Raw genomic sequence first — 15,393 nt, 5'->3', positions numbered from 1 at the left:
ACAAGACAAACAAATATTACACACTTATGGGTTAATGAACTTTGACAAGTTCATGAAATTTGACAAATTAATGAAATTAGACAAAATAATGCACGCGCACTGGTGTTGATGCGTCCAATGCACGAGCCACGAAGGGGGGAGTGCATTAGACGCATCAACATAAGCTATCATTGATTTACATGTACAGCCCTATTCCCTATAGTAAAAGTGGCACAATTGTGATTTTACCCTTTCGTTCTTAACTAAACATATATCGAGATTAAAAAGAGCAAATTGAACACAACAACCGGTATTTGAGAGCTAAGACTGTGCCCATGACGTTGATGTAAGCATCATGTCACAACGGTATTTTCTAGTCGCCAAAGAGGGCGCTTTTCACTTGCACAATTTTTTTTGAGACAGGCTGTATACATAATGCTTCAAAACTCGCATGAAGGGGCTTCCCTACTATAAATTCCCTGACGCCATATGTTTGTATATCCTTAACTTTGTACATGAACATGTAAGTTCTTTGTTTGGTTGCAGCATATGCTTATCAAAACCAAACGGCTGCTGTCAAAAGACTACACCTCCATCTGTTTGATGATTACAGCAATGAATTTCGTCCTGTTCACAACACCTCCCATGCAACAAAAGTCATCATGCGAATAAAATTTCGAAGTCTGCTAACCATGGTGAGTATTCTTTATAACAAACCTATAAAGAAAACGAAACACATAGGTGGCCTGACCTAAATGCAAAATACGGTTCTTTTTTCCCTTTTAGTAGATTATTTGTGGTGATATTTGATTTAGGCGATTACGTTGGGCAACTGACTCACGTCGTTAGGTCTGGCAACCCGTTCCAAGATGGCAGCGCCCTGTGCATAAATGTTGATTATTGCTACGTAGATTGCAAGTGTTATGAATCACTTATTTGCCTCCGAACCCCAGCATAAGAATAAGACAGATATACTTAAACGCTTTGCTGAAATCAATTAAACCGTTTGGAAACCGTTTGACTAAATTTTCTTTGTCTCTACGTTCAAACGGATTTCCATTTCTTGCCATTTTATATGCTGTAAGCACTTTTAATTATATTATTACTGATGATGATGCCACACCTTCCACACCATTGATTAGCCTAATCATACTTATTTCAAGCAAATAACATTGCCATCTTGCAATACTTTTTGGTCAGGTTTTGTACTATATAAACCTAGGGTTTTGTCCATTTATATTGGCAATAACTCTGAATCCACAGTGGCGACATCCGACTCATTTCACTGGTTCTCATATGCCTTGGATACATGTCAAGTGGGCGTTGAAAAGTTGAAAATACAGGGTGACGAATTGTCGGTCAAACTATCGTATTCTTAAAACGTTAGAAACAATATGACCATTTATTTTTCTTACAGCAGTTTCTTACACCCAATACGATTAGAAGGAAAATACAAACCACTAAAAGCTTTTAGCCTTCTGTCCTTAGTTATATGATTTATTATTTTGGTTGTTTTCTCGTCAATAATGGTTATAGTACTTCTACGTTTGCTTCATGTGCAATCATAAAGTCTACCAAATATGTGTCATTTTGCTAATTTCATTTTCTTCTTTTTCCTTTCAAGGATACCCGCGAGCAATTTTTTTCAATACAGACCTGGTCTAAACTAGTAAGTCATTCTATTCTGTGTATATTTCAAATCATTACCAAAATACGAATAGTTAATTAATGATACGAGAAACTCTTTTAAAAAGAGATGAGGGAGGGGTGTCATGGTTTAAACCTGTTCTAGCCCATTTTGTGAAACATCTGGTAGAACTAAATATCATGTTATGGCTGAGATGATGCTTCTGCTTATTCCATATGGTTTGATAATCCATATGCCATGACAAACATACAAAACTTTCAATATTTGTTTAGGGGCTGTGGGATGATTATAAGCCGGGGTAAATTTTTCAAATGACGTGCCAAAATTTGCTTGCCCTCGGCCTGCCGAAAATTGCTTGCTCCACTCTCGACCTGCCAAAAGTCTCCGCCCTTTCCACATACCAAATGTAAACTTACAATTGTCTAGATATATGTAGATGTTGCATATTTGAACGTTTCAGTAGTGTTTTCCTAAGCCTTTTACAGTATGTTATATAAAAGGTGCCCCGTATAAATATTGCTTGGCTTGATCTCGGCCTGCAACAAATTGTTTGCACATCCTCTCGGCCTACCAACAACATTGCTCCCCTGCCAATTTTACCCTCCCTAGGGCTCATAATTATTGCACAGCCCTTACGACCAAGCCTTAAAGTTACATTATTCTGTATAGAATTGCAGATTCATACGTAGTGGTAATAACAATGAAAATTATTAATTTAAACTTAAACACTACATTTGTACCGTGAAATCACGTTCCTTGCAAGTTAGTGCTGGTCACCAAACTAAAGTCGCCGAGTAGTCCTGGGCAACTCGCTCCATCTGGCCTTTATTTTCTCTTCTCCGTCTCCTTGCACAACGCCGAGACGTTGCCACTCTTTGCCATCTTTACAAGATCTGCAACTTCTCCACATTCTTACAAACCTCATCCCGGACCAAATCTCGAAAAAATTAACAGCTGTGCTATTGGTCACCCCTTCTGCAGACTCTCTTTCCAAAACGACACTTTACATAATACATGTAGATCCCCCCCACCCTTGTTAATAATATTGTTACGTACCACCTACTGCTTTTTTCGGTTAGTTTCCACATTTTGTAGTTTTTACCCATTTATCGTGTATTTTTCTTGTGTTTTAGGCATGCGTTTAATTAAGTGACTTTTTGGAATTTACACCATATCAACATCTAAGTACAATAATTTGTAGCCTATATAAGATATGTATATGATATCTGCGTAAGTTAAGATTCGACTCAAAATTTTAAGCTATTCATATTGAATTCAGATTTACTTCTCTTTATTCTCTTCTTCTTATTCTTCTTGTTCTTCCTTGTTTTCTTCTTTTTTCTTTCTTTCTTAATTGTTAGAAATGGACGGATGAGTTCCTTACATGGAATCCCAATGATTTCGATGGTCTAGAAAGACACTCTGTTCCTGTAGCCAAGATATGGGTGCCAGACATAACGTTTGCTAACAGGTATGTATAGGACTCTTCTTTGGTTATTTGTGCGAGTAATATGTATTATATACCTCCTAATAGATTCCTGTTATCTGATTGGTTTTCTTTTACCCGGGCAATATTCTTTTTGTTATTACTATTAACTCGATTGAATAATATCGCTGTTTACAGTGCATTATGGGCAAGTGTGACAGTACGATTGTAGAATAGACTGATTTTGTTTAGGCGATGACAGCACGTCAACACCGCGCCGATCGAGTCGACACTGCACCGAGCCTGTTATAACAAAACAAGCAAACTAAGAAATTGTGGTCAAAAAGGATTAAATCAGTAGAGAAGCACTCTTTTAATGTGTGATTGATCCGGTTGAATATACTCACAAGCTGTTAGTTATGTGCTAGCCATGCGCTTCAATGGAAAAAGTTCAAGTTTTGAAATATTTTCTCAAAATATCAAGAGCTATCTTAAGAACTACTGAATCAATACTAGGCTTGTTTGTACTCATTTTAATGCATTTTTCATGCTGATTCCAAATAAGGTCATGAAAATTTACATTTCTGAAACTTTTGAATTTTGATTTTTTTTTTTTTAACTTGTCGTCTGCAGTCGACACCCGCGTGAAGAGAGTTAAACCCGCTAAAATTAGGCCTAGCTTAGGTCGAACTTCAAAATCATCCACACGGTCTTTGTAGAAAGCCTGCCCATGAAATACCGCAAATATTTGGCAAGAATAAACAAATCGTCACCCTCAATTTAACAATCAACACAGTGATTATAGTTTGACATCATAGGTCTTGCCTTGGTCTTCGTGGGGCCTAGTCGTCACTCTCTGTCAAAACGGGCCTGAAACTAAAGTGAAGGCAAGCAGCCATGCCTAGCCTAGCATATTATTTCAACCAATCACATGACAAGAATCTATTTTATTCGGCATGTAAAACAAATATTGACTGCTTTATATTCGGGATATGGTTAAAAGTATAGGCCCGCAGTAATCTCCTGATCATGACTACGCCCCGAGACGAGTCATTGTTTTGAGATCACCGTGGGTCTATAATGTTAACCATGCTCTTCATAGCAGTAAATATTTGTATAATATGGTAATGAGATATAAAGACAAAACATTTACTTTTTAATATAATGTTATTGCGGTTGTCTACATTTCATATTGTTGAATAATGAACTTTTCCTTAAATTTCTGACATTCATTATGAAATCTACTAAACATATCGAATTTGCCAATCATGTTAAATGAGATGTATAACGAATTAACACATACGTTCAATGATTTGTATTCCTATTGTCCACATTTAAGTGTGTCTGTCAAGTAATGTACTTTTTCATTATCATTTAAGTGCTAACATGCAATATGGATTCTACAAAGCAGACACTGTTGCTCAGCTGTATCCAGATGGCACGGTAATATGGTATGTCCAAACGATTTACACTTCAACATGTAAAATGCATGTTCGGTGGTTCCCGTTTGACGTACAGGTTTGCGAAATGAGATTTCTCTCTTGGGCTTACAATGGTCTCGAAATCGATCTACAACAAGAAAATAGCTTGGACGCCTTGGAATACAAGTAAGCTTTAAACTGTTCTTCACCAAGAAAATATATATCTTGAAAGCCTACATATCAAGCAAACACAAACGTTTTAATAGCGACAACATTTATAAGTTATAAGTTCTACCTTTTCTCTTATGGGGTCTCTTGAGGATAGCTTCTTCAAAATCGGCACGATTATACATTGAAATGTCACCTACAAATGAGGGCAATTGTATATCGATACCTCTTCCAAATTTTCAGCACATTAGATTGTATGCACCGGAAACGGTATCGTAATACATTGACATGAAAATATGTGTATCCCTTTTATGAAATTAGCTCGATATGCAATTAAGTGTTATGATTAGGCTAACAGATTATAACTGAAACAGCATTAGAACAGCAAGATGCTTGGAATTATAAAAAAAAATGTGTTTTTGTTAAAAAATAAATTTCAAAAATATATAACTATATATGTTATGGTAGGATAGGAAACAGCAATATATTCCTTCTGAAGGCTTGTAACGTGTCTTTCATACGACATGTCAAGTTTTTGGAGTGTTTTCATGCAAGTCAAAAGCCAATCGGGACAAGATATGGCCCGCAACTACAGCAATATAATACCATGTCATTTAGGCTACAATGTTAATGTATGATACACACATACCGTAAAATTCCGTCTACAAGCATATATATGCCTCTAAACGAGTTTTTGTTTGACACAAGAGACAAGAGGCAGACACTCTCAACAAAAACGTTATTTGGAGTTTGAACAACTATATTACTGATAAAGGCGGCTGTACAAACATGTATATTTGTAAACCAATCTATAGCAATGTTTTTGAGAAGGGTATTGGCCTTTCATATCTTTCGTTAAAAAAACCCTCGTTTAGAGGCATATATGCTTCTAGACGGAATTCTACGGTAGTTGTGAATATTCTGAATCATCCAGACAGATAGATAATGTAAAATAAATATTCAAACTGTTCGTCTGGACTTACCGTTCGTTATGCTACCAGTATAAACAGTTTTTCTATTTTACTGTATAATCGACATTTTGCAATAAAGTTTAAAATATTCTAGCGTGCGATGCATGGTTCTGTCTCCTCTGTGAGTATTAATGCATATTACCTTAGCTATTCACAGTGAATTCATAAGAGGCCCAAAATTAATGCTGAAACTGCACCACTGGCAACATTATAAAACATGTAAAAGCTTGAAAAGATGATAGTCCATTTCCATACTTCAGCCTGTATAATTATGTCATTCAGTTCTTAGTGACGAGTTATAAGTTCTAAGGGCTGAGTCGTTACAAGCATTTCCCTTTAGTCATATTTCTGTGTTGGCAAGAAAATCAATATGTCCAGTAATACGTTAGCAGTTGGGTACTCTACAGAGCATAGTTGCTCCTGTGGCACTGGCTACCTTTAACTTGTTTTAACCCAGTCAAGACTCTGGGTAAGGCATCATCAAGATGTCATAAGCAGATATGATACAATCTGTGCTAACATTTCGTTTTATTTAGTCAAAAGGCAAGATACTGCAGTGGGGATTAATATTATTCAAACACTATTCAAATGATAAAACATGATAAAAATCATCCCCTTGAAGACCTTACTTGCTTAAATTAATGAGTTCGTCCGTCAATAGCTCTCAATTATTTGAAACTGGTATTTGAAATATTATACACAAACGTACATGTTTCAGTTATTATAATATGTCATTTATAATATGTTACGTCTATAGGTTCTTATCCAATGGAGTCTGGGACATGGTAGCGGTCCGCACCAAACGAGTGATAGTTAAATACTTATGTTGCTTAGAACCGTACCCAGAAGTACATTACATCCTGGTATTCAAACGTCACGCTGACTTTTACGTTTACTACATGATATTGCCATGTTTCTTGCTTTCAATACTATCACTGGTAGTATTTTACCTGCCTTCTGATTGCGGAGAGAAGCTACAATACTCTGCCACCAATTTATTGGCTTTGATAGTGTTCCAACAAATTATTGCTGGGAACATACCGCCAACCTCGGATGATTCTCCACTAATTGGTATGTGTGGTATATGCTAACGGGGCGGGATAAATTATGCAATTATTTTGCACATTGTAAGCGCCATAAACCATGTAAACTATGATGGTTATTTTGTAGAAATCAATCTCAAGGGAAAAATGGAGACATAATTTCTTTCAAGTACAACCCAGAGCGGTAAAGGTCAAATTGTTCTTAGATAATATGCTGCTTATGATATAAAGATCATACCACAATAACAATACCTGTAAGAAGTTCAAGAGACGTGATATTTAGAATGTGCCATTATAGCATTACAGTACAAACGTTCATTCCACTCAACTGATACCTCTCTAATGTAAACGATTTACGTTTAATTGCTCTTGTAACAATAAATTACGTACTAAATTTACAACTTAGTATCCGGTCAAGTTGTCCGTGCCAACTGTGTTTTAACTTGCACACTAGCATTTGTAGTCGACATTGGGTACATCGACATTTTGTCACTAAGCATGCTATATGTAAAGAACCTACTTGTTAAGTAGTCGTCCTAAACATGGTTACATGTTTTTATTTGTAGGTACCTACTTCTTGTGTATGATAGTCATGGTGTGCGTCTCGGTGATAGCAACTGGTATTGTCATGCATGTGAGTGCTTTATCCCAACCTGTTCCTAGATGGGTGAAACTTGTATTTCTCCACTTCTTACCCCGTGTCTTATGCTTATCACCTGATCCAATTGAAAATACGTTGGATGGAACTAAACATTTCCAGATTGAGAATCCAAATTCGAGTGAATCGATCGAAAGTTGTGTGGAAGACCTTCATGCGAATCATGCAAACCAAGTATCATCTAAAGTCACTGATAATAACATCACTTCGATCATGAACATGATGAAAGAAATATTGGAAACGTTACGCTTCATGAAGACTAACTTGACCAATAGGAATGAACAAACATTAGAACAAATGCAATGGCGGCGTGTATCCATCATTGTTGATCGTCTGTTGCTCAATATTTTCAGTTTGTATATGATTGTATGTACTGTGTACATAACAGTTGAGATTTTGATAGGAAGTGAGGAAGAATATGAAGCAGTAAAACTTGATCTTGAAGAAAACTGGTAGTAACACAAATGTTACAAAGTGGTGACTATACCACTCAATGCGGATTTTCTTCCATGCGTCATTTTAACAAATGGACGATAGCAATCTACCAGGGAGTAGGCTATCTGTCAAATAGGGATTCCCGTGCGCGAATGCAGACGAAGACGTTTTGAGTATTTTTGTGTATATTCGAGGGTGCTGAACAAGTATTCTTTTGGTCCAACCTTGGAGAAATGTAGGGAACTCTCAGTAGAAGGCGGTTTTTTTTCAAAATGACCGCCAAAATACTATTATATAAAGTTCTAATGCTCTAAATAGGTCTCTTGTGGATTGAATTGACGGAAATGTTACAGGTTTCTTTCTCGGTAATCAAAAGGCTATGAATACACAAATTGTTATCAAAAGTTCAACGTAGGAGGCGCTTTATTCAACATTGCGCTGAAATACCCAAGGAAAGCTCATTTTGGTTCAAATGCAAAATATTAAGCACTTACAGATGCATCTAACAGTTAGCAGCCTGGACAACCGATTCTTTAGAAACGCTTAGTCGCGCTAAAAGTCGATCGAAACATGTTAAAATCAGCACAATTCAGAGATACACCTTTTTGCTATGAAATTAATTTTCTCGGTCTAATATAAAGCAATATTTTTTTTTTCATCAGTAATGTCAGTTAAAAACTTAGTGCTTGGATATATATATTTTTTTTAAATCCTGGTGTTAAAATTAAGCATCAAATTGTGTCTTTTAGTGTGATATTTTTGATTTTTATAGGCCTTGAGTTCGCCTGCGAGCTTTTTACGGAATTGTTTTTTTAGCGTCTCAAACTAATATAGTTTGCTAAAGAAAGATATTTCCCACCTCTGTAACGCACATCGTGTGGGTCTATATGTTATAGTTTTGTCAGAATTTGCGTTTTTGTTTTACCCTTTTTCCCTTCATGCTCCGAAAATGTCAAACTTAGTACTTTTATCTCGTGAGCAACCAGCAGAAATAGTCGATATTTTCATTGTTGTCATCCAGGGCAATTTTCCATTGAAAAGCATATTGCCCGACCAGCGATTTAGTAGCCCAAATCCCCAATTGGGTTTTCTGGTAAATGAGGTGAATTTTAAAATTTGCTCCCGTGATAGCCTGTAATTTCAATTTATATGGATTCCATGATTATGAAAACCATTTTGTCTGTCTGTTTGTTTGTTTACCTAGGTTAGTCCGTATTTTCTCTTAAAAGAGACGCACGCTTGAGGTCCACGGAAAATCCACGGTCCAAACCTAGAAAAATTAGCGTGTTATTATACGGAATTGGTTTATTAGCGTCTCAAACTAATATAGTTTGCTAAAGAAAGATATTTCCCACATCGTGTGGGTCTATATATTATAATCTTCTGTCCCTCCTATCTCCAGGTGAATTTTGTATGACCTACCCCCCCCATTATCAAGCACTACAATTTGACCTGACATTTACTGAAAAATGAAAATGATTGCTTTTTATTTGGCCGAGAAAATAAATTTTACATTGAAAAGTTGTAACTCAAAATTTCGCTCATTTCAACACCAAATTCGATCGTTTGTATTGCCTCATTAAATGACTGAGTGAGTCTTGCAGAACAAAAGAATCGGTTGTCCAGGCTGCTAACTGCTAATGTTAAAATGAATGAGTTGTTCAGAATGTTTTATTTACATGTGTGTCCAAGCATGAGGGCGCTATTACTCAAAATTACAGGACAAAACTATTGGTTGTCTACAAAGTATCATAGTGTGAAGTTTCGATTGCCTTCTGTCCCCTATTCATCGCAAAAAGTCAATTTATAACAAAAGAATACTCAAGTATTGTTTAGAAATGTTTGTATTTCAGCACTTTCTTAATTTCATACTTCATTCCGCAAAGTCTCTATTATTAACGTTTACTTCGATGACTGTTAAGGGAACTGGAATGAGCGTTTTGAGCGTTTCGACAGTATTTTTGTGGGACATGAGAGCACATCAGACATATTGAATTACATTCTGAATACGAAGAATGTCTTTCTGATATCAAATAATTATCATTTTCTGAAATTCACGATATAATACAAATTTTATGTCAAATTATTAAAATTGGATAAGTTTCACATTTTTGATATAACAGTCCACGAATTTTATAAATCTAATGATATATTCTTAAAGTGTATGTAGCTGGGAGGAAAGGCCGACGATCAATTGAAAATTTTGACCTTTCATATTGAAGATATGGATTTTTATCCCAAAAAGACCTAATTTTTGTTGATGTTTTGGGAAAAAAATCTATATCTTCAATACGTAAGGTAAACATTTTCAATTGATCGTCGTCGTTTCATCCCACCTACATACACTTAAAGTATAAATCATTAGATTTATAAAGTTCATTTCGAGTACTGTTAAATATCAAAAATATCAATTTTTAATCATTTGCCATAAAATGTGTATTACATTACATAGCGAATTTCAAAAAATCAAAATTATTTGATATCAGCAGGACATTCTTCGTATTCAGAATGCTATTCGATATGTCTGATGTGCGCCAAGGTCCCACAATAAAAACTGTCCAAACGTTCATACCCCATCCCTTAAATTAGAAAATATAATTTTTAATCATTTGCCTTAAAAATGTGTATTGTATCGCGATTAAAAAAAAATCAGAATCATTTGATATCAGAAGGACATCCTTCGTATTCAGAATGCGATTCGATATGTCTAATGTGCTCTCATGTCACATATCGTCGGCAGAGTGCTACACTATATTAAGTGACATTTTTGGCCAAAATGAGATTTTGACGAATTATGAAGGCCATATAAAAACTCACATTTTAAACCAGGTTTTAAGTTTCAAAATTGCTTAATTAATTTTAATTAATGAAATAAAATATCGTAAGTGCATTAATGCATGCAAGACTATCGTATGTGCCACTTACGATAGTCTTGCACGCTAATTTTGTTTTTCATTTGCTGCAAGACCATCGTATGTGCCACATACGCTACTTTATTGGGCCTAAACAACAAAATCGCGTGCAAAACAGTCTCTAACACATCACAGGCTGTGACGCTGATGGCTGTATGCGTTGTCATCATGCTGGCTAAGTTCATAACTCCCATGACTGGTAATATTCATTCATTCATTCATCTTTATTTCATTCAAATATAAAATATAACACCACAACAATTAAACATATGCAGTGAATGAGGAGGTTCTCGGAAGGCCGGATGGCCTGTATTAAGAACCCCCTGTCATAGCAAGAACAAAAAGTTTCAAAATAACAGCAACAACAAAATATACCGCAAAATGTCAATCTACCAAAAAACGTTTCAAAACGTAAAAAGGGGCCAAGGTTTAAAAAATCTTTCCTGTGTGGCTTTTCACCCTTTTTAAAACTTGGTCCCAGGTTCAGATCACTAGCGTTGGTTGAAGGAACAACATACAATCAATCAATCAATTTATTTCATCCATTCATATACACACTATATGCCATTACGGCTGGCCCTGATAGCATCGGACTTAATGTCCAATTTTCTGCATTCAAACTTTAATTTCCTTTTGGTCACGCCTTGCCCATTTGGTAGATCTTCATTCTCTCCATTATAGCAGTTTTTTGTATTAATTTCTTTCTCTCTTTCTTTCTTTCTTTCTCCCCTTCTTTCTTTCTCCCCTTCTGTCTTTCTCTCTTTCTTTCTTACCTCCTTTCTTTCGTTTTTCTTTCTTTCTATCATAGGCCTACTTTTATTATTCCTTTCCTTTTTAGTTCTTTTTCTTTTCTTTATTTCTTTCTTCTCTTTTCATTTTCCTTCCTTGCTTTTTTCCTTTCTTTCATTATTTCTTTCTTCCTTCCTTTCTTTCTCTCCTTCTTTCTTTCTTTCTTTCTTTCTTTCTTTCTTTCTTTCTTTCTTCCTCTTTTTTCTTTCTTTTTTCTTTCTTTCTTTCTTTCTTTCTTTCTTATTTTCTTTCTTTCTTTCATAGGCCTACTTTCATTCTTTCCTTTCCTTTTTCCTTTCTTTATTTCTTTCTTCTCATTTCTTTTTCCTTCCTTTCTTTCTTTCCTCCTTTCTTTTTTCCTTCCTTTCTATTTTCTCTTTCTTGTTCATTCTTTACTTTCTTCCTTTATTTTCATCAGTCTCTCTTCCTCTTTCTTTGCATTTCATTTAATATCTAGAGTTTGTCTGCGACTGCTTTCGCTCGCGCTGCTTTAATTTGCGTGTTGCGCCATTTCTAGTACGCACCTTTTAACATCGCGTTTCTCATTTTTATTTTCCGCGCTCGCAGACATTCTCTATTTTGCTCACTTTGATAAAGTACTTTTGTACGAAACGTCAGTGTATAATTTTATATTAAAACATCGTTGAACAACACAATTTTGTTCAATTACTTTTCATTATTTGGTGGCATGGTGGTGATTTGAGGATGTCACCAATGAAAAGAGCGGCCTCACATTACCCATGGTATGGATTTATCTCAAAATGTCCAATTTTCAAGTTATTGTCAATTCATTTTAAGCCAGTGGTAACCAGTTAAGGGTGTAGCTTTGAATTGATGTGATGGGATTCATTTTTATTCAATATCTATGCCAACCAACAGATCGTTCTACGGTTTCACGATTTAAATTACTATAGGCCTATGGCCCTAGATTGCCGAGAAGGATTGATGCAAAGATCATGCATGTGAAATGTTCCAAAGGTTAATGAACGAGAATGAAAAGAACAGATTAACTTTATCATGTTTGTCTCCCTATGCATGAGTGCGTATATGTATGGCCTTTACAATATTTCTTTATGTTCTTGTTAGGTATGGGGTATTATTAAAATAAAAAAATAGTTATATTAAATGAAATCCTGGCATAAATAAATCGTCTTCATTCAATTGTGCTCTCTCTAAAGCAAGTACAAATAGCTTGTACACTTTCAACATGGGAACACGTTTTGACGTATCTATAATTAGTAAAAAGATGTAGCTCAGCGGCCAGCCAACAAAAAGAAAATGTCTATAGCAGGCCCTTAGCTGGCCCTATACGTGAAACAAGATTTTTTCTCTGAATTGGCCGTATTTTACGTGTAAGAAAATCAATCGCATTATCGTGTTCACTTAAAAATTTAGAAAATAAATGGGCACTTCTGGGTTGGGTATCTATAGATTGTATAGAATTTAAGTATGATATATTTTCGATGGTAAATATATTTCACTTTCAAAGTTTGTAGTTTTCATAATTGCAATTTCTGAATATGATATAAAAAGCGGTAATAAGTCTATAAATGTAAGAGTATCGGATCATTTTGAATGTTAATAAATGCGAAACGCCTTCGGTAGACACCAGCAATATCAGGGATTGCCGCGATTCTTGCAGTATTTTTTATGAATAGAATACAATAGTGGATACAATAGCGGATACAATAGCGGAACAATAGAGCTCTCTTACGGGCAAATAAACCTCGTCGCGTTTTGCTAAATTTCACTTCTTCTTTTTCATGAACTAACCGTTATTTTTTAAACTTGTGGCAAAACATCTACCGATGTTTTTAATACACAACCCACCCACCCCCATTTACCCTAACAAAAAACCAAAAAGAGCCTGTTTTGTGATCAAGAATATGCAAAAAAAAATTACTACAATACTACATTAACTATATTACAGATAATACGCTACACAATTACTTTAAGCCGTACTAGGAAATTAGATAAAATACTAAATGTAATTAAGAATAATATTATCTTTCACTTTGGTTTTGAAATGCTTGATCGTCTTTATATTCATTATATGTTTCTCAAGTGAATTCCACTTAATTGGACCCGCTGTTTTAAAGGTTTTATGAGCGAAATTCGTTTTAGATTTAGGAACCTGGTAATCTTCATTATTTCTCGTGTGGTACTTGTGCAGAGTACTCTGCCTTACAAAATACTTTTGAAATGCTTCTGGAAGTTGATTTGTAAAATGTTTATACATAAAAGTACTTAATTCAAGATCATAGGTATCGTAGACATTAAGTACTATATAGTTCTGAAACAGAGGAGCGGAATGACTTAGGTAATGACTATTTGATACAATTCGAAGTGCCCTCTTTTGCAGCTTGAAAAGTTTATCTAAGTATGTTTTACAAGTGCTGCCCCATGCTATAATACCGCAATTAACATTAGGAAGTATCAGTGTACAATATAATGAATATAGAATATGCTCGGGTACATTTGTTAATGATTCCTATACCATTAGACATGTTTTTTTCAATGTTATCGATATGATTTTTCCATGTCAGGTTCTCGTCAATAGTTACTCCAAGAAATTTTGTATTTTTAACTCTTTCCAAATTCGTGTTATCCAATACAATGTTAACACTATCATTATAAATACATGTTTTACGACTTGTACCGAGTAGCATGTAATTTGTCTTGCTTGCATTTACAGACAGCTTATTTGCTTTAAACCAATTATTGACCTCTTCTAGTTCCTTGTTAATGAGATCAAATTTAGATATAATATCTGGGTGTGAATAGGTAATAGTAGTGTCGTCTGCAAAGAAAACAAATTCTAGAACAGAGGTAGTATTTACAATATCATTAACATACAGTATGAATAGTAGTGGGCCTAAAATCGACCCCTGAGGTACACCACACGAAATGCTCATATAGCTGGATTTACATGAATTGTAATATACATATTGTTTCCTATTGTACAAATAATCTGTAAACCAATTTAATACATTTACCCTGAACCCAAAATACTTTAACTTGTATAACATAATGCTGTGATCAATTGTTTTTCATTTAAAATATTGTATTTATTAATGTAATTCATGCATCTGTTGAACACTAGTCTTTCAAGAATCTTTGAAAAACCTGGAAGAACAGAGACAGGTCGATAGTTGGAGAACACGTCATGACTATCCTTCTTATAGATAGGGATTACTTTTGCAATCTTCAATTTATCAGGGACTTTTCCAGTAGTAATGGAAATATTAAAAATTACAGTGAGAGGTATTGATATTTCATTTGCTATCCTTTTGACAACAACATTGCCTATATCATCATGACCGGCACTTTTATTTTGGTTGAACTTTACAATCTTTATAATCTTTACAATTTCCTCTTTTACAACTGGTTTCATATACATGCTACTATTTGATGGTGTTTTCAAGTAATCATAATAGTTCTTCCCATCTGTAACTATTGTGAATGCTAATTTTGGCCCAATGCTTGTAAAAAAAGTCATTAAATTCGTCGGAAATCATTTGAGGATCTGAGATCACATGACCTAATTGTGTACTTTTGAATTGCGTTTGAATATTACTTTTCTTATTACGGCCAATGATATTATTGATTGTTTTCCAAGTTTTTCGTAAATTATGCTTTACTGTTTCAAATTTCCTTTTGTAATACTCCCTTTTAGATTTTCATATTAAACTGTTTAATTTGTTTCTGTATTTTCTTGAATGTATTAAGCCTTTCATTACATGGTTTCTGTACATACCTCTTATACAACTTATTTTTAGTATTTATGCTTTTGAGGAAGCCTCTGCTTATCCAGGGAAGCCTTGGATCTCTTTTGTTATTGCACTTATAATTTTTCATAGGTATACATTCATCATATATTTTGGTAAAAACATTCACAAACTTATTGTAACAATCGTTAGCATCGTTATTATCTAGCTCTTCA

General features: G+C 34.8%; 1 protein-coding gene and 1 long non-coding RNA gene across 2 annotated transcripts; both read left to right on the top strand.

Moving 5' to 3' along the window:
• Nucleotides 1–534: 534 nt before the first annotated feature.
• On the top strand, nucleotides 535–3,098 carry LOC140162162 (uncharacterized). Its single transcript, XR_011860205.1, has 3 exons — nucleotides 535–674; nucleotides 1,604–1,648; nucleotides 2,989–3,098. It is a non-coding gene; the product is annotated as an uncharacterized lncRNA (long non-coding RNA).
• Nucleotides 3,099–4,436: 1,338 nt separating this feature from the next.
• LOC140162161 (neuronal acetylcholine receptor subunit alpha-3-like) lies at nucleotides 4,437–8,059 on the top strand. Its single transcript, XM_072185435.1, has 3 exons — nucleotides 4,437–4,660; nucleotides 6,371–6,684; nucleotides 7,223–8,059. The coding sequence occupies exons 1-3, from the start codon at nucleotides 4,440–4,442 to the stop codon at nucleotides 7,768–7,770; spliced, it is 1,083 nt and encodes a 360-aa protein (XP_072041536.1). The 5' UTR covers nucleotides 4,437–4,439; the 3' UTR covers nucleotides 7,771–8,059.
• Nucleotides 8,060–15,393: the final 7,334 nt, after the last annotated feature.

This window comes from Amphiura filiformis, chromosome 10 (assembly GCF_039555335.1).
Source record: "Amphiura filiformis chromosome 10, Afil_fr2py, whole genome shotgun sequence".
Taxonomy (NCBI): Eukaryota; Metazoa; Echinodermata; class Ophiuroidea; order Amphilepidida; family Amphiuridae; genus Amphiura; species Amphiura filiformis.
This window is presented reverse-complemented; position numbering and strand designations above follow the sequence as displayed.